General features: G+C 42.7%; 1 protein-coding gene across 1 annotated transcript; it reads left to right on the forward strand.

Moving 5' to 3' along the window:
* Positions 1-10,178: 10,178 nt before the first annotated feature.
* On the forward strand, positions 10,179-12,498 carry LOC124676518 (protein C2-DOMAIN ABA-RELATED 7-like). Its single transcript, XM_047212561.1, has 3 exons — positions 10,179-10,406; positions 11,625-11,720; positions 11,970-12,498. The coding sequence occupies exons 1-3, from the start codon at positions 10,284-10,286 to the stop codon at positions 12,255-12,257; spliced, it is 507 nt and encodes a 168-aa protein (XP_047068517.1). The 5' UTR covers positions 10,179-10,283; the 3' UTR covers positions 12,258-12,498.
* The last annotated feature ends 12,504 nt before the right edge of the window (positions 12,499-25,002 follow it).

Genomic DNA, 25,002 nt, shown 5'->3' on the forward strand with positions numbered 1-25,002 from the left:
TCCGCGTGTGCAACATGGCTTACACCCGTTGTATGTGAACGTAGAATCTATCACATCCGATCATCACGAGATGCTTCAAAACGACGAACTGTAGCAACGGTGCATACGAGGGGAGAACACTTTATTATCCTTATATTAATGTGAGGGATCATCTTATAATGCTACCGTCGCGATCTAAGCAAGATAAGATGCATAAAGGATTAACATCACATGCAATTCATATGTGATATGATATGGCCCTTTAGTCTTTGCGCCTTTGATCTTCATCTCCAAAGCACGGACATGATCTCCATCATCAACGGGCATGATCTCCATCATCGTTGGCGTAGCGTCAAGGTCCATGGTGCCGTCTTCATGGTTGTTCACCACATGTAGCAATTATTACAACTACTTTGAAATAACACTACTACATGAAATATAAAGACAACCATAAGGCTCCTGCAGGTTGCCACAATACAATAATGATCATCTCATACATATTCATTATCACATCATGGCCATATCACATCACCAAACCCTGCAAAAACAAGTTAGACGCCTCTAATTTGGTTTGCATATTTTACGTGGTTTAGGGTTTTCGAGTAAGATCCAATCTATCTACAAACATGAACCACAACAGTGATACTAGTGTTGTCAATAGAAAGAGTAGATTGAATCTTCACTATGGTGAGAGAGACAGACACCCGCAAAGACACTTATGCAATACTAGTTGCATGTCGACCGTGGAGCAAGTCTCATGAACGCGATCATGTAAAGTTAGCCCGGACCGCTTCATTCCACCATCCCGCAAGATGCAAAGTACACCAACTAAAGATAACAAAAGCATCAACGCCCACAAAACCATTGTGTTCTACTTGTGCAACCAATCTATGCATAGACACGGCTCTGATACCACTGATGGGATTCATAGCATAGAAAACAAAAAATTTCCTACCGCAAGAACGAATAACAAGCCAAGATCCAATCTAGAAGATGGTAGCAACGAGAAGATCATGAGACTAACCCTCGAAGATTTCCAAAGCCTACGAGATTAGATCTCATTATTGCTGTAGTCGATCACTTGCCGCTTTCGAAAGCGCGTAGAAGATCTTGACGGTGCCACAGTCAGGCAGCACCTCCGTACTCGGTCACACGTTCGGTGTTGATGACGATGTCCTTCTCCCCGTTCCAGCGGGCTGCGGAAGTAGTAGATCCTCCTCGGAATCCCGACAGCACGACGGCGTGGTGTCGGTGGCGGTGGAGATCTCCGGCAGGGCTTCGCCTAAGCACCGTGGGAGAAGATGGAGGAGGGGAGAGGTTAGGGTTTGGGAGAGAGGGGGTGGCTAGGGGTGCCGGCTAGGGGGCCCCTTTGGTGGTGCGGCCAGGTGTGTGCTGCCCCCTCCCTCTTCTCCTCATTATATAGGTGGAATCCCTAAGGCTTGCCCAAAGGTTCGAATAAGACACCAATTCAAAACCTTCCATATGGATGAAACCTAGGGGGACAGGGACTCCTCCCTTTCCCCCCTTGTTGGCCGGCCAAGGAGGTGGATCCCACCATGGACTCCACCCTCCCACTTGGTTGGCTGGTTAGGGTTGGTGGAGTCCAACCGGGACTCCACCTTCCATGGTGATTTCTTCCGGAAGGTTCTAAAACATTCTAGCGCCTTCCATAAATCTTGGAGTGACTTCCTATATATGAATCTTATTCTCCGAAACATTTCGGACCTCCTCGTGATGTCCTGGATCCCATCCGAGACTCTGAACAAACATTCGAACTCCATTCCATATTCCATATCTACTTAAAACGACATCAAACCTTAAGTGTGTCACCCTACGGTTCGTGAACTATGTAGACATGGTCGAGACTCCTCTCCGACCAATAACCAATAGTGGGATCTGGAGATCCATAATGGCTCCCACATATTCAGCGATAACTTAGTGATCGATTGAACCATTTACATACGATACTGATTCCCTTTGTCACGCGATATTTTACTTGTCCGAGGTTCGATCATCGGTATCTCCATACCTCGTTCAACCTCGTTACGGACAAGTACTATTTACTCGTACCGTGGTATGTCATCTCTTGTGACCTAGTCACATGCTTGCAAGCTAATCAGACGATATTCCACCGAGAGGGCCCAGAGTATATCTATCTGTCATCGGGATGGACAAATCCCACTCTTGATCCATATGCCTCAACTCACACTTTCTGAATACTTAATCCCATCTTTATAACCACCCATTTACGTAGTGGCGTTTGATGTAATCAAAGTACCCTTCCGGCATAAGTGATTTACATGATGTCATGGTCGAAGGACTAGGTAACTATGTATCGAAAGCTTATAGCAATTTGAACTTAATGACTTGATCTTATGCTACGCTTACTATGGGTGTGTCCATCACATCATTCACCTAATGATATGATCTTGTTATTAATAACATCCTATGTTCATGATCAGGAAACCATGATCATCTATTAAGCAACAAGCTAGTTAAATGAGAGGCTTACTAGGGACTCTGGTTGTTTACACAACACACATGTATTAATGTTTCCGGTTAATACAATTATAGCATGGAGTGTAAACATATATCATGAACACTAAGATATAATAATAACTAATTTATTATTGCCTCTCGGGCATATCTCCAACAGAAACTTAATCTTCTTATTACGCTGATTTTCTACTTCACTTTGGAATTCCTTTAACTTCTCGACAGTTTCGGACTTATGTTTCATAAAGTAAATATACCCATATCTACTCAGATCATCCGTGAAGGTTAGAACATAATGATAACCACCGCGCGATGCTACACTCATTGGTCCACATATATCGGTATGTATAATTTCTAATAAGTCTGTAGCTCGCTCCATTATACCAGAGAATGGAGTCTTAGTCATTTTTTCCATTAGACATGCTTCACATCTATCAAGTGATTCAAAATCAAGTGATTCAAGAAGTCCATCAGAATGGAGTTTCTTCATGCGCTTCACTCCAATGTGACCAAGACGACAGTACCACATATATGTAAAATTATCATTCAATTTAATTCGTTTAGCATCAATGTTATGAACATGTGTATCACTACAATCGACATTTAACAAGTATAAACCATTCATCTCAGGCGCATGACCATAAAAGATATTATTCATATAAATAGAACAACCATTATTCTCTAACTTAAACGAATAACCGTCGTGCATTAAACAAGATCTAGATATAATGTTCATGCTCAACGCAGGCACCAAATAACAATTATTTAGATTTAAAATTAATCCCGAAGGTAGATGTAGAGGCAGCATGCCGACGGTGATCACATTGACCTTGGATCCATTCCCAACGCGCATCATCACCTTGTCCCTCGCTAGTCTCCGTTTATTCTGTGGCTCCTGTTTCGAGTTACAAATGTGAGAACCGAACCAGTATCAAATACCCAGGCACTACTATGATTACTAGTAAGATAGACATCAATAACATGTATATCAAATATACCTTTCTTCTTGACTTGGCCACTCTTCAGATCAGCTAGGTACTTGGGGCAATTGCGCTTCCAGTGTCCGTCACCCTTGCAGTAATAGCACACAGTATCAGGCTTAGGGCCAGCCTTGGGATTCTTAGGAGGCGCATCATCTTTCTTGCCACCCTTCTTGAAGTTGCCCTTCTTAGGCTTGCCCTGTTTCTTGAAACTGGTGATCTTGTTGACCATCAACACTTGGTGCTCTTTCTTTATCTCTACTTCAGCAGTTTTCAGCATGGAGAAGAGTTCAGGTAACTCCTTGTTTATGCACTGTATGTTTTAGTTCATCACGAAGTTCTTATAACTAGGTGGAAGTGATTGGAGGACACGATGAATACCCAACTGGTTAGGAATCACTATTCCCAAGTCATTGAGCTTCTTCGCATGCCCAGACATCTTGAGCACGTGCTCGCTAACGGAGCTACGCTCTTCCATCTTGCAGCCAAAGAACTGTTTCGAGGCTTCATATATTTTCACGGCCACATGACTTTCAAAGATAGCTTTGAGCTCACGGACTATCTCACAAGGGTCGTGGTTTTCAAAACGCTTCCGAAGCTCTGCCTCTAGGTCGTACAAGATGCCGCACTGAACTTGGGAGTAGTGAATTTTCCGAGTTTGGTAAACATTTTTCACCTCATCGGGAGCATTTTCTGCAGGTGGGGCACCTAGCGGTGCATCGAGCACATATTACAGTTGTCCAGCAGTGAGGACAATCCTCACATGACGAATCCAATCCGTGAAGTTGCTTCCATTGTTCTTAAGCTTTTCTTTCTCTAGGAACTGATTAAAATTGATGGTGGGGGCCGCCATGATCTACAACATATTTGCAAAGAGTTTAGACTAAGTTTATGATAAACAAAAGAAGCCTGATGACCGGGTGTATACGTGAGCACACATCCAATGATCGACATGTGTCTAACGGCGTGGCTCGTCCGTGAAGTGATAACACAGCAGCTGATCCCCTTAAAAAAGGTTAAAGCACAACCTTATCCTCTGACCTGCTCTACCTCCCCTACATCGCCGCCCCCTGTCCCGGCCTCAACTACATCACCGTCGACAGGAGCTCGAAGGGCGGCCAAGGTCGGGGGTCCTCCTGCCGTGCCCTCCGCCTTTCCCCCGTGCGCTCGAGGGGCGGCAAGGACCTTCTGCATCGCGCTCTACTTCGCCGGCCCAATCGAATCACGGAGCTGATAGGTAGCCATGGCGGACGCCGGCCCAATCCGCATCGAGCATGACATGGCTCGATTCCCAAGCTCGACTGACGCACCTCCGGTCGGCCCCTGCCGCCAGCACGCCCGCGAGCCACATCTCGTCGAGCAGCAGCGCCAAGACCGAACGATTCTGGAGCAACGCGTGGGACGGCCGTCGTCATGCCCCTCGTTCCCGCACCGTAGATAGAGGAGGAGCGTAGGGTCGGCCGATTCTCGTAGAGAAGCAGCGCCAAGAGAGATGACCTGCCGCTCGTCCGCGTTCGATTTGGGAGAGGAGAGGGGGATCGGAGATCCGCTCGACCTCCTCTGCCTGGAGCGGATATGGTGGCCCGGCAGCCTACGGGCTAGGTCGGTGGCGCTCTGATCTTGTCCGGTGGGGGAGTAGGCGGCGTTGACTAGGGCTCAGCGTCGGCGGTGATGGGGCTCCAGGCCGGCATTGGGCGAGCGATTTTTATTCCCATGATTTAGCACTTAATCGCTGGGAGACCAACTCGGGTCACTGTGTGCGACGTGGGATATGGTCAACGAAAAAGCTAATCAGTACCCACGCCGTTTGGTTCCGTTTGTGAGGCCAACATATTAAAGCAAATCCAACGATAATGGATGTGTGCTCATGTATACACGCGGTCACCAAATCCACTCTCTTATGATAAATTGAGTTCATTTTAATTCTTAAATTAATTATGTGAACTCCCACTCAAAACAACATCCCTCATATTGTCTTAGTGATTACACGAACCAAATCCACTACACCAAGTCCGATCTTCACGAGAGAAGATGTTTCAAAGGCGAACATTCAAAATGTTCATCATATCATTCATATGACTCATGCTCTACCTTTCGGTATCCCGTGTTCCGAGACCATGTCTGTACATGCTAGGCTCGTCAAGTCGAACCTTAGTATCCGCATGTGCAAATCTGGCTTGCACCCGTTGTATACACATGTAGAATCTATAACACCCGATCATCACGTGATGCTTCAAAACAACGAGTCTTAGCAACGGTGCATACTAAGGATGAACACTTTATTATCTTGATATTTAGTGAGAGGGATCATCTTATAATGCTACCGTCGTGATCTAAGCAAAATAAGATGAAAAGATTAACATCACATGCAATTCATAATATGTGATATGATATGGCCTTTCTTCTTGTGCTTTTGATCTCCATCTCCAAAGCACGAACATGATCTCCATCATCACCAGCAGGGCGTCAAGGTCAGTGGCGCCGCTTCATAGTTGTCCATCACTTATAGCTACTATAACAACTACTTGAAATAAAGCTATTACATGATGAATAGACACACATGTCTTAACAAATTTAAAGATAAGCTCCTGCCGGCTGCCATAATACAATAATGATCATCTCATACATCAAATATAGTCACAATCACATAGCCATATCACATCACACGCCCATACAAAAACAAGTTAGACGCCTCTAAAAGTGTTTGCATCTTTTACGTGGTTTGGGGCTTTCGAGTAAGATCCGATCTACCTACGAACAAGAACCACAATGGTGATACAAGTGTTATCAAGTGCAGATTGTAAATTGGATCTTAACTATGGTGGGAGAAACTGACACTCGCTGAGCCACTTATGCAATACAAGTCGCATATCAAGCGTGGAGCAATTCTCATGAGCGTGGTCATGTAAGGTTAGCCCGGGCCGCTCCATCCCCCATCCCGCAAGATGCAAAGTACACAAAAAGCAAGCAACAACAAAAGCATCAACGCCCACAAAACCATTGTGTTCTACTCGTGCAACAGATCTATGCATAGACACGGCTCTGATACCACTGATGGGTTCGATGCATGGAAAACAAAAAATTTCTACCGCAAAGACGAATAAATCCAAGATCCAATATATGGAAAAGCCAAGATCTAATCTATGAGATCGGAGCAACGAGAGAGAAGAGAGACTAACCCTCGAAGATCCAAAGCCTTAACGAGATCAGATCTCGTGGTTGATGTAGACGATCGTTTCGGTGTAGCAATCCGGCAGCACTTCTGTACTCGGTCGCACATACGGTGTCGATGAAGTCCTTCCTCTCCCTGTTCCAGCGGGCAGCGGAGGTGTGGTAGATCTCCTCGGAATCCCAGCGGCACGACGGCGTGGTGGTGGTGTTGGACGCAAAGATTCTGCAGGGCTTCGCCAAGCCGGTGCAGATTGTGGTGGAGGGGGAGAGGGGCGGCTAGGGTTGGAGGGGTGAAGGAGGGCTGCGCCCCCTTCCCCCTCCTCTATTTATATAGGGGGGAGGCCGTCCAGGGTTGCCTTGGCCCCTCCTCCAAGCCCTAGGGCCGGCAACAAAAGAGGGAGGGGGAGACTTGCCCCCAAGTCTTTCCCCCTAGGGTTTTTGGGGAAACCCTAAAGGGTGGCCGGCCTGGGCCTTGACGGTGTGGTGCGCCTAGCCCATTGGGGCTGGGATGCACCCCCTCGGCTCATGTGGTCGGAACCTTCTAGAACCTTCTCGGTTTTCCACCGGAAAATTCCCGAACTTTTCCGAACCCCAGAAATTAACTTTCCTTATATGAATCTTATTCTCCAGACCATTCTGGAACTCCTCGTGATGTCCTGATCCCATCCGAGACTCCGAAAAACATTCGGTCTCCATCTCATTTTCCAAATCTACTATACGACATCGAACCTTAAGCACGTCACCCTACGGTTCGTGAACTATGCAGAGATGATCGAGACTCGTCTCCGATCAATAACCAATAGAGGGACCTGGAGATCCATAATGGCTCCCACTTGTTCAACGATTACTTAGTGATCGAATGAACCATTACCATATGATATCGATTCCCTTTGTCGCGCGATACTTTACTTATCCGAGGTTTGATCATCAGTATATCTATACCTAGTTCAACCTCGTTACCGACAAGTACTCTTTACTCGTACCGTGGTATGTCATCTCTTGTGACCCTGTCACATGCTTGAAAGATAATTTAGATGATATTCCACCGAGAGGGCCCAGAGTATATCTATCCGTCATCAGGATTGACAAATCCCACTCTTGATCCATATGCCTCAACTCACACTTTTCGAATACTTAATCCCATCTTTATAACCACCCATTTACGAAGTGGCGTTTGATGTAATCAAAGTATCCATCCGGTGTAAGTGATTTACATGATCTCATGGTCGAAGGACTAGGTAACTATGTATCAAAAGCTTATAGCAAGATGAACTTAATGACTTGATCTTATGCTACACTTATTATGGGTGCGTGTCCATTATATCATTCTCCCAATGACATAACCTTGTTATTAATAACATCCAATGTTCATGATCAGGAAACCATGATCATCTATTAATTAACAAGCTAGTTTAACAAGAGGCTTACAAGGGACTCTTTTATGTTTACATAACACACAAGTATTAATGTTTCCGGTTAATACAATTATAGCATGGGATGCAAACATTTATCATAAACATAAATATATAATAATAACCACTTTATTGTTTCCTTTTGGGCAAATCTCCAACAAAACGTCCCCTAAAGGTTTTGGGGTGCGCCGGACATTTTTGTTCCCAGCCGCGCGCCCCAAATGCTCTTTTCATCTGGCGCGGTCCAATATGGTATCCGGCGTCCCGAGCCTGTCCCCGGTCCGCAGGGGACACTCCGGGCGCACCGGACACAACGAGAAGCGAGGCAGGGAGTGTTGGGCCCGGTGTGTCAGTGACTCACGAATGAAGGGTCGCAGCTTTGACTTAATGGAGATGGTGGGGCAGGCGAGACGTCTCGTCGGTGCTGCACAACCTCCACGCGTCGCCGACGTTCGCACGCCACGACGCGTTCCCGCTCTTTCTTCCCGACGCTTCTGGCCTCTTCCAGCGCTTTCTTCCCGCCTCTTCTCACGACGCCAGCGTCTATAAAAGGCCTCCTCCGTTCAATGGTAGCCACCACAGCCGCCGGCATCCCTTTCTCCCCGCAAGCACATGCCTCATCGCCTACGCACCACCTACGCAATGCTGAACCGCGCCGGCACCGGCCAGTTTCCTCCGCCACCGTCTCCACCTCCACTTCCATCTCCACCACCGCAGGAGTTCGACATCGACCCGGAAGCTGCGGAGAATGAAGCGTGGGAGGAGACGGCGCTAGCAGACGCCATAGCGGTGTTCGACGCCGCCACGGGGGAAGAGGCGCGCCGGCACCGGGCGGAGGAGATGGGCGAGTGGTGGCGAGCAGAGCGGGAGCGCCTAAGCTCCATCAACGTCAGCGGCGGGAGGCGTTGGAGCAGCAGCTGCGGGAGGAGGCGGTGGCAGCGGCATCCTGGGCGGCGGAGGCAGATGCGTTGGTAGCGGCTGCGGAGACGCAAATGGAGGAGGAGGAGGACGAGGCGGAGGCGGAGGAGGAGGACGACGACGGGTCGAACCCGGAGGAGGCAACGACACAACAACTAGCGGTCGTCGAGTTGTTCGAGTCGCAGAAAAAGCTGGAGGACGATGCTCGTACCGCGAAGAGGAGCAGATTCACCGTGCCGTCGAACTCTCCCTCCAAGCGGAGCAGATGAGTCGCAGAAAAAGCTGGAGGACGATGTCCTTGTTCCAGCTTTTGGGCCCGCCGACGAGGCCGGTGGTGCTGTGCATCTCGACGTCGTACTTGGCCTTGAAGAACGTCGCCCACCAGTCGTCGTTGTCCTTGGCCGCCCATGTCGGATCCGCCCGCTCCTCGGCGGTGAGTTGAGCCCGCCGGGCCTTTATGCCGTCCCTCCATTGCTCTGTGCCCGGCTTCGGCGGCGGCGGGACGCCAATGCCGTTCACGACCATCTTCCAGCCGCCGCTGCTTGGCAGTCGCATGTCCGGCGGGACTGGATATCGGGCGTGGTACAACGCCCACGCCTTCGCCACGGTTAGGCTGCCACGGCCGAAGCCGTTCGCCGCGGCGATCTTGCGGGAGGACGAGGTCGACATTGTTTGGAGCGGCGAGGAGAAGATCTGGGAGGGGGGAGGCGGCGACGACGAGAAGGTTTAGGAGCGGTGAGAGATTGGGACGAACCGCAGGGCGTCTTAATGTACAGCGGCGGCAGCGGGTGGTTGCACGTAATAACGCCGGCGCGGACGGCCACGCGGCCATGCATGACGAGACGCGTCCCTGCGTCGCCTAGGAAACCAAGGACGCCATTAACGTCGCTTGACCAAAGATGGGCAACGGGGTTTTAGCCTCGCTTTTCGTTGTGTCTGGCGTGCCCGGTGCGTCCCCTGTGGGACGGGGACGGGCTCGGGGCGCCGGACACCGAGCCGCGCCGGACAAAAATCGGTTTTGAGGGACGCGAGTGGAACGTTTTTTTTGTCCAGCGCGCTCGAATAGGTTTGGGGACGGTTCGCGGACGCGACTAGAGATGCTCTTATGTTTCAAAAAGACGTGTCAAACGATATTCGAGTAGCATGCAGGTGTCGCTGCCGGCGTGCCCTACAAGGAGCTGTCGCGTTTAGAGGACTGAGCTGGCTATAACCTGCTGCAGACAGCCAGTTATTGGTCGCATCCATCCACCCTGCCACCTGCCAATCCTCTCCCCTCGCCCTGCTCCAAGCCAAGAATTCGTTTGAAAAACCCAGCACCGTCTGCGCCATGGCGTCAGAGGATGTGATCGGGAAGCTCAGCGTCCGCGTGGTGCGGGGACAGAACCTCGTCATCGCCGACTCGCTCACCAAAACCAGCGACACCTACGTCGTCCTCTCCTACGGCTCCCAGGTCGACCCCTCCCCTTCCCAGCATTTCTTTCCTTTTTCTTCGCATTGCTGTGATGGATCCTCCTCAATCTTTGACACCCGTTTTGACGGAGAAGCCATCTCTTGCCACGCGCTGGTGAACACGGTGATCTCCGTTGGTGCTCACAAGATGTTCGGTAGAATAACTTGCTTAGGAGTTAGGACTCGATGTCTGGGGATCGGCGAGCCATCTTTAGGTTCTCTGGCGTATCTTTTTTTTTTCAGATGACAATTATGCTGGACTGCTGGAGCGAAGCGGATTGACACCTTATTAACAGGTTTCGAAGTGATTAATTTGAATCAGATTGTAGTTCCGAAGTTGATTATGGGATTGCAGGACTCATTCATTTAGGCGTTTAGGCCTTGTCTGCAAACAAGCCATCTTATATTTTGTTCTATGTTGAACTCAATTGAGCAGTGCACCAAATCCTGCGATAATTTTACCTTGAAATAAGGATTTGCTTTTGTGAGAAAACTGTGTTGACCGATAGGCTGCTTGGTTGTTGAACTGACGAGCAGAATAGCAATTTAACAAATCATAAAAAGTTCACCCCTAAAGAAGAAAACTGCGATGTTATATATATCCTGTTAATTAAGACTGACCTATAGCAAATATGCAACATTTACCTAAACGAACAAAAAATCATAACTTGCCTAATCATACAGATGTGTAGAAAGTCAATGTGAACGAGTACAAAGTGTCGCTTGATAATTCATAGACTGATATGTTAATCAATATAACATATTCTTTGGTCTCATGGTATGTCGGTGGGTAACTCATAATACATGTTCAGCTAACATGGCTTTGCTAAAATAGATCATGGAGTGTCGTGCTCTTATAGTTTTTTTAAGATTATATTGTGGTGTGTTATAAAGGACTTAGCCCATACTACTGCGCTGCATGATTACCTAGCCAAAGCGTAACATAATGACTCGATAATTTTTTTGGATGAGTTCTGATGCTATTTTATCCTCTTGTGGAAATGTCTCTGTGCCTTTGGTAGAGCAGTTGAATGTTCTTAATTTTGAACAGGGACTGCACACCAGTCTTGATGGTGACAGATTTTCAGTTCATTATTATACACTGTTTACTATACAAACCATAGTTTTCTGAGATGGATACCTATCCAATTTGTCTCCATTACTATGAATTTCCTTCTATATCTGTCTCAATTAAATTTTATTCTTCCTCACGGTGTAGAGAGTGACGACTAGTGTTCAGAAGAAGAATTCCAATCCTCTATGGAATGAAGTACTGCTGCTCCCTGTAACATATCCTACAAAGCCAGTGAAACTTGTAAGTTTGCTATTTGGAATCCTTCGTGAAGTAAGATCTACACTATATGTGCACATGGAGCATACAAAAACTATTTGTGCACATATAAATATATATATATATATATATATATATATATATATATGTGCGTATTTTCCTCTTCGTTAAAGCATGGATATATAGGGTCTCATTTGCACCATAGGACCACAGATGATTGGTGAAGAAATGAACTGAACACTTATGTTTCCAACGGGCAAAAACACCATGCAGGAGGTTTTTGACGAGGACAAATTCACGACCGATGACAGCTTGGGAGTGGCTGAGTTTAATGTCACTGACATCTATGATGCCGCAAAGCTGGACCTGAAGCATGCCTCCGATGGAACAAAAGTCAAAACTATATACCCGGTAGGCACAAATTACCTTGGCGGTGAGAGCCACGTCACGTGGAAGAATGGCAAGGTCGTCCAAGACTTGATTCTGAAATTGAAGAACGTTAACAGTGGCTCTGTCGTGCTGCAGCTGGAGTGGGTTCACGTCCCTGGCGTTACTCTGTAAGCTGTTCCTGATTGAATGTTATTGCTACCTGGTTTCTTGAAACTACAGCTATTGTTGGTACATGTTCCCGGTGTCACCTTTGTAAACAGTGTGTGGATATTTGGTTTGCATTGTATGAGGTGTGTGTGTGTGTGTTGTTTGTTTTTAGTGTGATGTGTGCACTGTATTTGTACTACATCCTAGTGTGGTTGTGAATTTGTGTTTGAAGGTGAATAAACAAGAAACTGCACCCTTTGTGTCAGCTGTAGTGAGAAGTAACGGTCCTGGGCTTAATTCCGGATTTGGGGTGGTCATTTGCTTAGATAAACATCATATTGGAACGTTGTACAATTGAGAGCACAAATAAGGAGGCTCGTGTGGATAATCTCCAGACGAGATTCAGTAGGGGCTGCTTGCAATGGATGTAAAAACTAATGTGACCACTGGTATTCAGCTCAAAGTTAAACTAAATACTGGTGGACGCACTAATATGACATCTACTCGTGGCGCCTTAGTGTGTGACTTCTATGTAGTACATGCAATGCAAGCTTGTCTGTTGGCAGTGGATGCCGTGAGGTCTTGGATGTCGGGCTAGGGTCTGGGGGGTGCGCGGGCCGCTGCTACAGTGGTTTGCGGGATTAGCTCATCCCGGATGAGCAGCGAAGCTCGATTTGGGCTTCGCTCCTCGTCCCGGCTCTGTGGCGTTTTCCGTATCTCCTCGGCAGTTCACAGATGGGAAGAGCCGGCCTAACAAACACAATATCTCCTTCAAATCTCGGTTGGGAGGAGAATTTCTGAGTAGCCCAGTGTTCTTGTTCTCATGTCTGAATCTTGACATCTTTCTCCCTTGCATCACAATTTCTAAGCGAGGGAGGCGATATCCACAGCAACCCAAAGGGCAAGGTGCCGGTCTGATCTCCTCCCTCATTGAAAGCCCATGCCCTATCAGTTCCCACTTAGTCTTTCATGCATTCTTCGTTTATGAAAGATGGAGTTTCTGCAAGTAGTAGTCGTGTCCTTCCTCATAGGACCTGAAGTTCTCGATCGAAGAGTTGAGGGAATGACACTGTTTGCAAATGAAAACTAGAAATGGCTGCTACTGCTACTTGATTTTGTTCGCGGGGGGGGGGGGGGGGAACCTTCATGAGGAACTAATGCCCGGTAACTGCAAATTAAGTGCTGAGATGTGTGCGAACATGCAACTGCAGCTACTTATATTTGAACCTTAATGTGTGCAAATTAATTGCTGGAAATGACCACTTTAGCTACTTATATTTGAATTATGTGGTATCTTTTTGTTTAAAAATAAATCTGGCTTCTTTACAAAATTATGTGCCATCATAAATCAAGGCCTAGTGTCATGGATATTTAGTGGAGGTTATTGATCTTTGTCAAGCACTAGCACTTAAATGTAGTTTTAGAGGCTATAAAATGAGAGAACACCAAAGTGTGCATTGCATTCATGCATAGAAAATCCGGGGGATTTTCGCGCTTTCAAATAAAACTTACCACAGTCACTGAAGTTTCACTTGACTTGCTGGAATTGAAGTAGATCATCAAGTCAAGCGTTATAAACTTCACTGTGAACTTTGCTAAACCTTGTTGTGGGTAGAGATGATTTGATCTATGGATTAGATCAAATGGAATTAGCTTTACAACAACACATTCTTTAAAAATCAAACCCTAACTTATTAACACTTAAAAGTTAGCAACTACCTTTGTGTGTAATTTAATTCACTTCTAAACTTATTACCAAATAAGGTAAACCACAGGGTCTAAAGTGCGTAAAAGCCACACATTCTTATTTAAATCATAACTTATTAAGTATATGGAATATCATAAAACTAAATCTATTTACATTACGAATTATAGTTCAAACTATTTGAATAAAACTAACTATGAGTATTTTGAAACTCATATGATCATGCCTTGGTGAAATCAAACAACAACTATCCAAAATTGAGAAATAACCTTCAATCTTAACCTTTTTACCAATATTATAATGTAAATCCAATCAAAGGTGGTATGATGACTCATCCACAATAATAAAACCATCCACATGATATTTAGTAGCAAATGCCACTTGGCTATCCAAAAATAAATCATATGAGAGGATAATCTCTATGCCATGTGGGATGAAAATATCTACATGACTTGCTTTCCAAGCTTTGCCACCTCATGCTCAAAGGATTGCTATGGATGAGGGCATGACAACCAAGCACCTTACTCATCAAACCAACACAAGAGTCACCACCTATGTGTCATGATACTAGAGCTTGCCCAAGCCTATAAATAGAGCCACACACTTCATCCATTTGCTCACCTTGTAGCATGATACAAGGAAGAAAACACATAGAGCCACTCCATATGAATTAGCTAAGATCAAGATGAAGAAGCTAGGAGGTGGAGGCATACCACAAGATGCAGGTTTATCAGATTTCCTGAAGAACAAGCTACATAAGATTGCAAGGTAGAATTCCTAGGCAAACCATATATTTAGAGGATCATATCATCATCTCTTGAGTAGGACCTTAGGATATTCCAAGACATTGAGAAGTGAGAGAAGTTATAATACTAACCATAGCCATGCTCATACAAGAATATTAGAGAAGTACTAATCCTAGTTGTTCAAGTCAATATTTGATCTTGGAGGTGAGAACCCTATTCCAATAGCCATATCTTAGGAAACCAATTCTTTAATCATCACAACTTAGTATTAATTATAAACCCTAAGAATCTAGGATGAGTGTGATGAGAGGAATATTAAATTGGGATTAGTGAGGAATGAGTGGATCTTGTCTAATGCATGATCATAACTTGTAGATATAGATGATAAGTTAAATCATATGATCACTAGATCTCATCTATCACATAAAATAATAAGTATATCATTAGTAGTTAATCTCAAACCAATCCTCATGCCTTGTGTAGAGGAGTATTGTTATTGTATTTAGACTTAGCATTGCCTTGATACAATAATTCTACTTAAGTGAGGAGGAGTAACCCTAGTAAGTTAAACATAACCTTAGCTATTGCCCAAGTTATAATCCTAGTTGTGTATCACTTTGGTGATCACTATTAAAACCCTAGACCATCCTTGCATTTCAATCCAAGTATCACCTTAGACTATAAGCATAACCCTGCCTTGACTCATGCCTACTTATATTGCAACTTAATAAAGAGTATGCAAAACTCTAAACCCTTGGAAATAACTATCCACATAAAATCATAACACAATTCCATTCTCATTACCATCTATCCTAAACTCTAGCCATAATTAAAGTATGTAAGCAATCCATATTCTTAAATACTAGCAAGACCTAATAACATGTTCCTCATGCATATATTTCAAACCACTTAAATAGATTTGGTTCTCAAATAAAAAGAAGTGGGATAAAAATTTAAACTCATTTCTATTTTACTTAAACCTCACAAGTTACCAATCTAATTAAAAAAATGATGTTTATTTAAACAATAAAACTACACAGTGAGCATTATTGTTGAATTGTATTGATATTCAAATAATTTAGAACCTGCAAAACAAAACAGAATTCAAATTTGAATTCAAACAACAAAATAGAAAACAGAAAATATAAAACAGAATTTGAAAAAGGAAAAGAGAGGGAAAGCTCACCTTACCTGGACCGCAGCAGCCCGAAGCCAACCCAGCAACAGCCCATGCCAAGGCCCATGAGCAGTCCAGCCCACGTCCAAATACCGTTTCGCTTGCTTTAAGAATCGTGCGTGGAGAAATGACTTCGCCGTCGTCATCTCCGAGCTTGACAGCGCGGCGGAGCCAGTAGGCCACGACCTCCTCGTCGATAAGCATGCCCGGACGTCGCCAGACCTCTCAGAACCGTGCCCAACTCGAATCGCGTCCGAGCTTATCCGCGGATGAGAACATCCGTGCCAGCTAGAAGCTTCCAGAGACCGCCACCTCTCCGACCATGGCCGTCACCGTGTCGAGGCCACAGGGCTTCCCTTGGCCTATAAATAGGTGGAGAGCATCGCCGTGCACGCTTTGTTCACCTCCGCCACTCCATTGCTGCTCAGACACCTTCTATCTCTCACACGCATCCACTTTCTGTCGCCGGAGTCGAAGACGAAGCCGACGGAGGAGGCCACCCCGGCCTCTGGCGCGTGGTCCAGGAGGAGCGCCTGGACTCAAGGAGCATCTGGGAGAAGCCAAGCATCCAGGGGAGCCGTGTGGAGGATCAATTTCCTCGTTCCTTTCTACGGCACATCGCCGGGAAGTCTCCAATCACCATCGTCTCCGTCGACCATCGCCGGAGCCGACCACGCCATCATGTTCAGGGTGAGCATACGCCTCTATAGAGCTAGATCTCGCATCCTAGAACCTCCTGCAACCTCCGATTCGATTCTTGCCGGAGTAGCACCGCCGCAGTACCCATCGCCGGCGACGCTCCGGTGATCCCCTCGCTAAACCACCACCACCATTCGCTTCACCTTGTAGTACTCGTTCGAATGCACCTAGTCGCGCGCCCTGGGAGGCAGTAAATCGGCGGCGCTGCCTTCAGCTGACCGCCGGCGTTTAAACGTCGGTGAGGTCAATAGCCTCAGTCAACTTTGACCGGTCCTCGCTTGCGTGGCAGTCGGCGTGGCCATAGGTCCCACTGGTCAGTGTCTTAAGCTAGGTGCGAACCGGTATCTTTAGTATTTTCGTTTATTTCAAATTCCAGAAAAATACTGAAACTTTGTAAAATCATACAAAATTCATTTCAACTCAGAAAAATATGAATAATATATCAAAATGCTCACAAAAATAAACTCTATTCAAATAAAATATAAAACAAAAATGTGTGTCAAAATAAAAAAAATTCACTTGTTAAGATCAATTTTATTTATCATATTTACATTTACTTAATTATTAGTGGTAATTCATAAACCCTAATTTACAAATTACCATTTACCATTTCTTTAAATAGTAAAACCTCAAGAAAATATTATAAGCCAATATTATTTTAGTAAATCAAAACTTATTTACTTAAACATCTTTAGTTAACAAGTTAATTATTTTAAACCCTAATAACAATTATTAAACCCTGATTCTTAATTAAACCTAAAATAGGAGTTACCCTAATTATTAATTCTTGTGGAAGTTAATAAAATGTCAAACCATTACTAATTATGCTTCAAAGTAATTAGTTACCACACCTATATTTCCAATCATCATTTTAGGAGTTGTGCCATAATTTAGAAACCCTAGTTTCAAATTGAGTAAGACCTGGATCCCATTATTTCATATGATCATGGGAGATTTACTTGACATATAGAACCCTAATTAGCAACAATTGAATACATGCTTAGGATCTACTAGCATAAAACCAAGTCACATGAGATTATCATTTCATGTTCCTATTCTTAATTAAAAGCTATATGATCCACTAATGTCACCTAGGTAGAAACCCTAACTTGTTAATTGAATTAGTACCATTGATCACCACTCTTATATACCATACCATTAAGATCAACCTCAATCATTAAACCCTAGTAGAACCATAATGATAAACCCTAGTATCAACTTTGTGTAGCAAATCACATCACATGTTCCTATCCAACTAAACCCTACTTAGGAAATGATAAGCCACTTAGCTTAGAAACCAATAAAGATTATTTGGTAAAGCAAATATGAAGTCATAGTAAACCCTAACTCATAGAACCATCTTGATAACCATCCTTTGATATGATGCTTAGGAGAAACCATAGTAATAAACCTACTAATACTTGCTACATGTAGATCACTTCTACTTAAGCACCAACCAGTCCTATTAGTAAACCTTAATAGCACTTAGCTCCTATTTAAAGTAGTTCATATTCTTATTTTAACCCGTTCTTCAAAAGTTATTCTTTTGAAGTACAAATGTCAATCAAACCTTAGAAGCCCTATCCTTCTTTGAAATACTCATTATTTCTTAATTAACATGTTCTTCAAAAAGTTATTCTTTTAAAGTATAGTATAAGTAATCATTAACCATGTTCTGTAGAACTTAAAATTGACAACTGTTCTTTACATACTATTCCATCACTATTCTTATGTGTATGATTGTTATGATGCCTTCTATCACTTGGTTATGATGCTAATATAACCCAACCCTAATAAGAACCTTGTTTGAGAACCATTCCAAAAGTGCAACCAACCTTAAAGAAATCTTTACAACTCATACATCCTAAATCATCGAGGTTAGGTTACGCTCGGGACGATTGCATCTCATATTATGCATTATAGCATCTTTGCCAGTTCTTTAAACATTGTCCTTACCGGACGATGATGGTATTTCAGCATTTGGAGTTATCACATATCGAAGCTTTTGCCTGCATAATCTTGCAGTCAAGAAAGGCAAGTTCATCGCTTGCTCATGTCATTTGATTATTTGTATCAAACTATATGCAAAGTACTATACTTATCACTCATGCATTGAAAAGAAAAGTATTATTTTACAATTATGAATATGACTATGTGGTGGGCAATGGAACCATGGTATGTGTTGATATGGTGGAGGTTCCATTGCATGGGTACTACTCATCTAGGACTAAGTACCAATGCTGTCCAGTGATTCTAGCGCCGTACATATCGCGTTATCCATAAGATCTATAATGGCTGCGGGAAGTCGGTTGTATCTTTTCCCTTCGCACGCCAACGGATCCGTAGAGCCGGTGGGGTGTTGGAGGCACCGCCGCAATAGGTTGGGATATCCTTTTAAATCCCCATCCATTAGTGATGATAAGCTCTACGATCTATGATGGATTGTCCGGAGTACACCGTGAGTAAAGCCGTATTATCGGGAGAAGTCTACCGGGGGTGTACGGTCGGACAAAAGGGTGGGTTTGCAGGGTCGCGGAGAAGGCAGTGATTGGCTTGGATCTTATACTGGGCCTCACACCAAAGGAAGTGTGGACGGGGACATACTCTCGGCCGGCAACATGGTTAAGATCTCTTGTGGGGTAAAGTAACGCACATCTCCAGAGGGTATCAAGAATTGTGACTGTCACTCCCTGTTCCGGGAAGGGAACTGCGAACGCGGCAGGAAAGGAACTCCACGAAGTTCTAGTCAACCTGTGAAGACTGACGGGCATAGTTTTCATAATAAAATAAACCTTTTGAAGAAATGTTTACAAAAACTTGCATTGGCCTGGTCTATGGCTGTAGCTAGTGCATGATACACCTATTTCCTAATATGAACTTGCTGAGTACGCTCGTACTCATTCTATCCCATTTGAACCCCCTTCTTAGATCAAGGCACCGAAGGAGAAAACTACCGTGGAACTCGAAGACAAAGGAGTCAACTGCAACAAGATGAAGAATCCAATCAAAGAAGTCAATGGAGTCAACTTCTGCATCAGCTAGAGTGGAAACTTAGACTAGTAATAGAAGGGAATCTTTCCCTAATCATAGCACCTAAGTAGCTAGATTTCTATAGCAAGCCAAGTAGCTCTTGAACTTGAGTTAGCAATAAGATAGACTACGAGTCGTTCTTCTGGAGCTTTATTTGAAGTTTTACCTCACCGTAAAGTAGGAGGTTGTGTTGATCTTATGTAAACAGCTCGTGTGTACTTCTATAGACATACCTTGGACTCGCATATGTTTCTGTTGTACCACTCTGAGAGATGTAATATGAGTGGAACGGTGTTTCACTTGTGTTATGTCAACGACTTGTGTACTACACCATGCAGTAGTACGCTGGGTCACCACAGCTGGTATCAGAGCAAATGCTTTGACCCTAGGATTAAAACCCTTTAAAGGAGACCTATAGGTTTGGTAGTGTCTATAGGCAGTGTTTTAGCTAAGTTAACTATGCCAAACCAACTATTCTTTTGACTTGAGATGGGTATTCACTTGAGAATAATCCTGACACACTTGAGTCAATCTTTCTTATCTATTTTTTTTAGTAAAGTGAATTAGTTATCTTGCTTCATTCCAAACAAATAGAACACCATTGAAGCTTAAGATAATGGGTGGTAGTAGACCACAGTTGGTATACAACACATGGTAGTCCAAAGAGAGGATACAACCATAAGGAAGATATCCTATTGGAAGATGTATACCAAGACATGTTATGGCTAAGTAAAAGTCAGTTAAAATGTCAAATGACTGATGTTAAGTAAGGGAGATAAGTCATATAAGGTAGTATATGTCTGTGATGAGTCAATCATAGGAGGTAAGGAAGAGTAATAGGAGTATTTCAGTCTACTTTTCATGGTAAAGTTGGTAATCATATATGATTCACTTGAGAATCATGATGTGAGGGAGTAGAACATCATAAGTGATTTAACGGAAGTATGATGAGGAGTAGGATTTAAGGAATAATTCGAAAGCTTAGGCCTTAAAATCCTGGAAACTGTGTCAAGAATGTTAGAACCATAGTCCTTAATTTAAAGAAGGCTTATTTAGAGCATATCACATAGAGAAATCCTAGAGTTATAGGTGGTATATTCTAAACAATCATGTGTTTAGAGTAGACATGTTAGAACTAATTGTATTATAGGAAGTAGTCCTCAATAGCACATATATATGGTATACTATTTTGTTAGTACTTCCAAAGAAAACTAGGTTAACTTCAACTATCCCAAGCCATTTTGTTTCAAGTTTGTCTCGTTGCAAATGTGCAATTGAGATAAATGTTGAGACAAATAGTAGAAATTCACGTATTCGTGCTAAGTATCACGACCTAAACCTATGTAATGTGGTGTTATATACTGCACATCTGAGCCTGATGTTTAGGGATGTCTTACCCAACTATTATATTCAGGCATATAAGGATGTGTATTATAAGCACAAAGCTGAATTTTCTTGAATTTTATTGGATTTTCATTGTTTGACTAGATCCATACATGAAGTTTGACTTTGATATGCAAATGCATGTTGCAATATCAAGATCTTACTTGATGTTATAGGTCTAGAGGGTAAAGGTATTCGCGTAAGGAAATGACGAATTTTGGAGATTTTGAAGACAAGATGAAGGTTCCAAGCAGACTACCCTACTCTAAAGGAAAAGACGAATTTTGGAGATTTTACTTGTAGAAGCAAGTAAAATTGTGGGAAGCAACCACAATACTCTAAAGGAAAGACCAATCAAAACTCACTTTTATCCTTAATCAAGGATTACTTCAACATGAAGTACCATGAAAGTGAGAAAAATAGTGAATATGGAGCAGTAGAAGTAGAGCCATATTCATTATGGAAGAAGGGAATGCAAGTGAAGTCACTTACAATACTATTTTCATAGTGTCAACAAGTGGTTATCTTGTAAAACAAACCTTAGAAGAAGGAAAATAGACAAGTGAAGTCGCAGCTGGTATCATCAGACCGCAGCTGATATAGGATAACCATGAAGAGAAACAATGTAAAGTGAGGTATATCTTAACTAAAGTTATGTAAGTAGCCACAGCTGGTAGGTAGATATTGACAACCACAACATAGCCACAGCTGGTATCCAATAAGCTACATCTGGTACTAGGTAGTCTGCAGCTGGTACCAGATAGCCACAGCATGAACATTTCTTTACGTAAAAGAAAGGGGGATTCCGCAGCTAGTATTTCACAGCTGGTATCTCGTAGCTGGTAAATTTTTTTTTAATTGGAGGATTCATAATGGATACCCACAACTGAGTGGATACACCACAAAGAATTCTTCGTGAGACTCTAGAAAAGTACAAACTACAAGGTAGACCAAGACTAATCTTCTAACCTTGGAGTTTAATGATTAGAAGAAAGGAAGTTTGAAGATCATTAGTAAACTCCAAGGGGGAGAGGAAGGTTGAAGGAGAAGTATTAAGATATTATTTGTAGTGTGAAAGACGAAGAAAAAGGTCTGAACTGAGAGGAAGTCCGATCTTATTTTTATAAGGTTGTTGGGAAGTACCCATATAAAAGTACTCCTAGGAGATTGTCAGACCAGAAGCCGAGGTTTATATCTCGAAGAAGTAAGGGTTAGACCTTAACTTGAGTAGGTAATTGTAATTACTCAAAACCAAGAGAACTTAAGTAAGTATTAGAAAATGAAGTTGGATGAAGAAGATATCGGAGGACAATCAAAGCCTAAGAAAACAAAAGATCGAAGGGTTTGACTATACCAAAACTAATGATTATTAGAAAGATTCCTTTCATGGAACCTAAAGAACCCAAAAGGAAGATAACTAGCTTAAAACTAGAAGCCATGATTGGATGGACTAAATGAGTCTAATCCATTCGTAGGACTAAACAACTAGGACCATGCCTATCGTAATACCTTACCAAGTACCATTACTTTCGTTATGGTAGTAAGGGAAAACAAGACCCTACCTTAAATAAATCGTAGTGCCATATTACACCGCAGCTGGATTACCGCAGCTGGTAGAACCAAGCTTTGAGTACCCAAATAAGAAGATGTCACCACAACCATTAGGAAAGTCCATTAACACAATAAGATGTCTTAATCCAAGAATTTTTGGATAGTAAGCCTATAAGCTTAGAGTGTTGGAAGAAATCATAGAATTGAAGAAAGTATCAGTGCCGGATATCGAAGAATCCGGAAGGATCCGGACAAGGGATATATTTCACTATATCTAGTGTGATCACCATGGAGTTAAAGGATGGTGATCTGTTCAAGACATTTCAACATTCCGAAACATGAGAGCGTTTGAACTTCGGGACGAAGTTCGGTTTAAGGGGGAGAGGCTGTAATATCCCAGGTTTAGAGGCTATAAAATGAGAGAACACCAAAGTGTGCATTGCATTCATGCATAGAAAATCCAGGGGATTTTCGCGCTTTCAAATAAAACTTACCACAGTCACTGAAGTTTCACTTGACTTGCTGGAATTGAAGTAGATCATCAAGTCAAGCGTTATAAACTTCACTGTGATCTTTGCTAAACCTTGTTGTGGGTAGAGATGATTTGATCTATGGATTAGATTAAATGGAATTAGCTTTACAACAACACATTCTTTAAGAATCAAACCCTAACTTATTAACACTTAAAAGTTAGCAACTACCTTTGTGTGTAATTTAATTCACTTCTAAACTTATTACCAAATAAGGTAAACCACAGGGTCTAAAGTGCATAAAAGCCACACATTCTTATTTAAATCATAACTTATTAAGTATATGGAATATCATAAAACTAAATCCATTTACATTACGAATTATAGTTCAAACTATTTGAATAAAACTAACTATGAGTATTTTGAAACTCATATGATCATGCCTTGGTGAAATCAAACAACAACTATCCAAAATTGAGAAATAACCTTCAATCTTAACCTTTTTACCAATATTATAATGTAAATCCAATCAAAGGTGGTATGATGACTCATCCACAATAATAAAACCATCCACATGATATTTAGTAGCAAATGCCACTTGGCTATCCAAAAATAAATCATATGAGAGGATAATCTCTATGCCATGTGGGATGAAAATATCTACATGACTTGCTTTCCAAGCTTTGCCACCTCATGCTCAAAGGATTGTTATGGATGAGGGCATGACAACCAAGCACCTTACTCATCAAACCAACACAAGAGTCACCACCTATGTGTCATGATACTAGAGCTTGCCCAAGCCTATAAATAGAGCCACACACTTCATCCATTTGCTCACCTTGTAGCATGATACAAGGAAGAAAACACATAGAGCCACTCCATATGAATTAGCTAAGATCAAGATGAAGAAGCTAGGAGGTGGAGGCATACCACAAGATGCAGAGTTTATCAGATTTCCTGAAGAACAAGCTACATAAGATTGCAAGGTAGAATTCCTAGGCAAACCATATATTTAGAGGATCATATCATCATCTCTTGAGTAGGACCTTAGGATATTCCAAGACATTGAGAAGTGAGAGAAGTTATAATACTAACCATAGCCATGTTCATACAAGAATATTAGAGAAGTACTAATCCTAGTTGTTCAAGTCAATATTTGATCTTGGAGGTGAGAACCCTATTTCAATAGCCATATCTTAGGAAACCAATTCTTTAATCATCACAACTTAGTATTAATTATAAACCCTAAGAATCTAGGATGAGTGTGATGAGAGGAATATTAAATTGGGATTAGTGAGGAATGAGTGGATCTTGTCTAATGCATGATCATAACTTGTAGATATAGATGATAAGTTAAATCATATGATCACTAGATCTCATCTATCACATAAAATAATAAGTATATCATTAGTAGTTAATCTCAAACCAATCCTCATGCCTTGTGTAGAGGAGTATTGTTATTGTATTTAGACTTAGCATTGCCTTGATACAATAATTCTACTTAAGTGAGGAGGAGTAACCCTAGTAAGTTAAACATAACCTTAGCTATTGCCCAAGTTATAATCCTAGTTGTGTATCACTTTGGTGATCACTATTAAAACCCTAGACCATCCTTGCATTTCAATCCAAGTATCACCTTAGACTATAAGCATAACCCTGCCTTGACTCATGCCTACTTATATTGCAACTTAATAAAGAGTATGCAAAACTCTAAACCCTTGGAAATAACTATCCACATAAAATCATAACACAATTCCATTCTCATTACCATCTATCCTAAACTCTAGCCATAATTAAAGTATGTAAGCAATCCATATTCTTAAATACTAGCAAGACCTAATAACATGTTCCTCATGCATATATTTCAAACCACTTAAATAGATTTGGTTCTCAAATAAAAAGAAGTGGGATAAAAATTTAAACTCATTTCTATTTTACTTAAACCTCACAAGTTACCAATCTAATTAAAAAAATGATGTTTATTTAAACAATAAAACTACACAGTGAG

Source organism: Lolium rigidum, chromosome 7, assembly GCF_022539505.1.
Source record: "Lolium rigidum isolate FL_2022 chromosome 7, APGP_CSIRO_Lrig_0.1, whole genome shotgun sequence".
Classification (NCBI taxonomy): domain Eukaryota; kingdom Viridiplantae; phylum Streptophyta; class Magnoliopsida; order Poales; family Poaceae; genus Lolium; species Lolium rigidum.

What these genes read in the sequence shown, in the direction of transcription:
- LOC124676518 (XM_047212561.1), top strand. Translation starts at nt 10,284, where the DNA reads ATGGCGTCAGAGGATGTGATCGGGAAGCTCAGCGTCCGCGTGGTGCGG. An exon ending in TCCTCTCCTACGGCTCCCAG is followed by an intron (nt 10,407 to 11,624) that starts GTCGACCCCTCC and finishes CTCACGGTGTAG; the next exon opens with AGAGTGACGACTAGTGTTCA. An exon ending in CTACAAAGCCAGTGAAACTT is followed by an intron (nt 11,721 to 11,969) that starts GTAAGTTTGCTA and finishes AACACCATGCAG; the next exon opens with GAGGTTTTTGACGAGGACAA.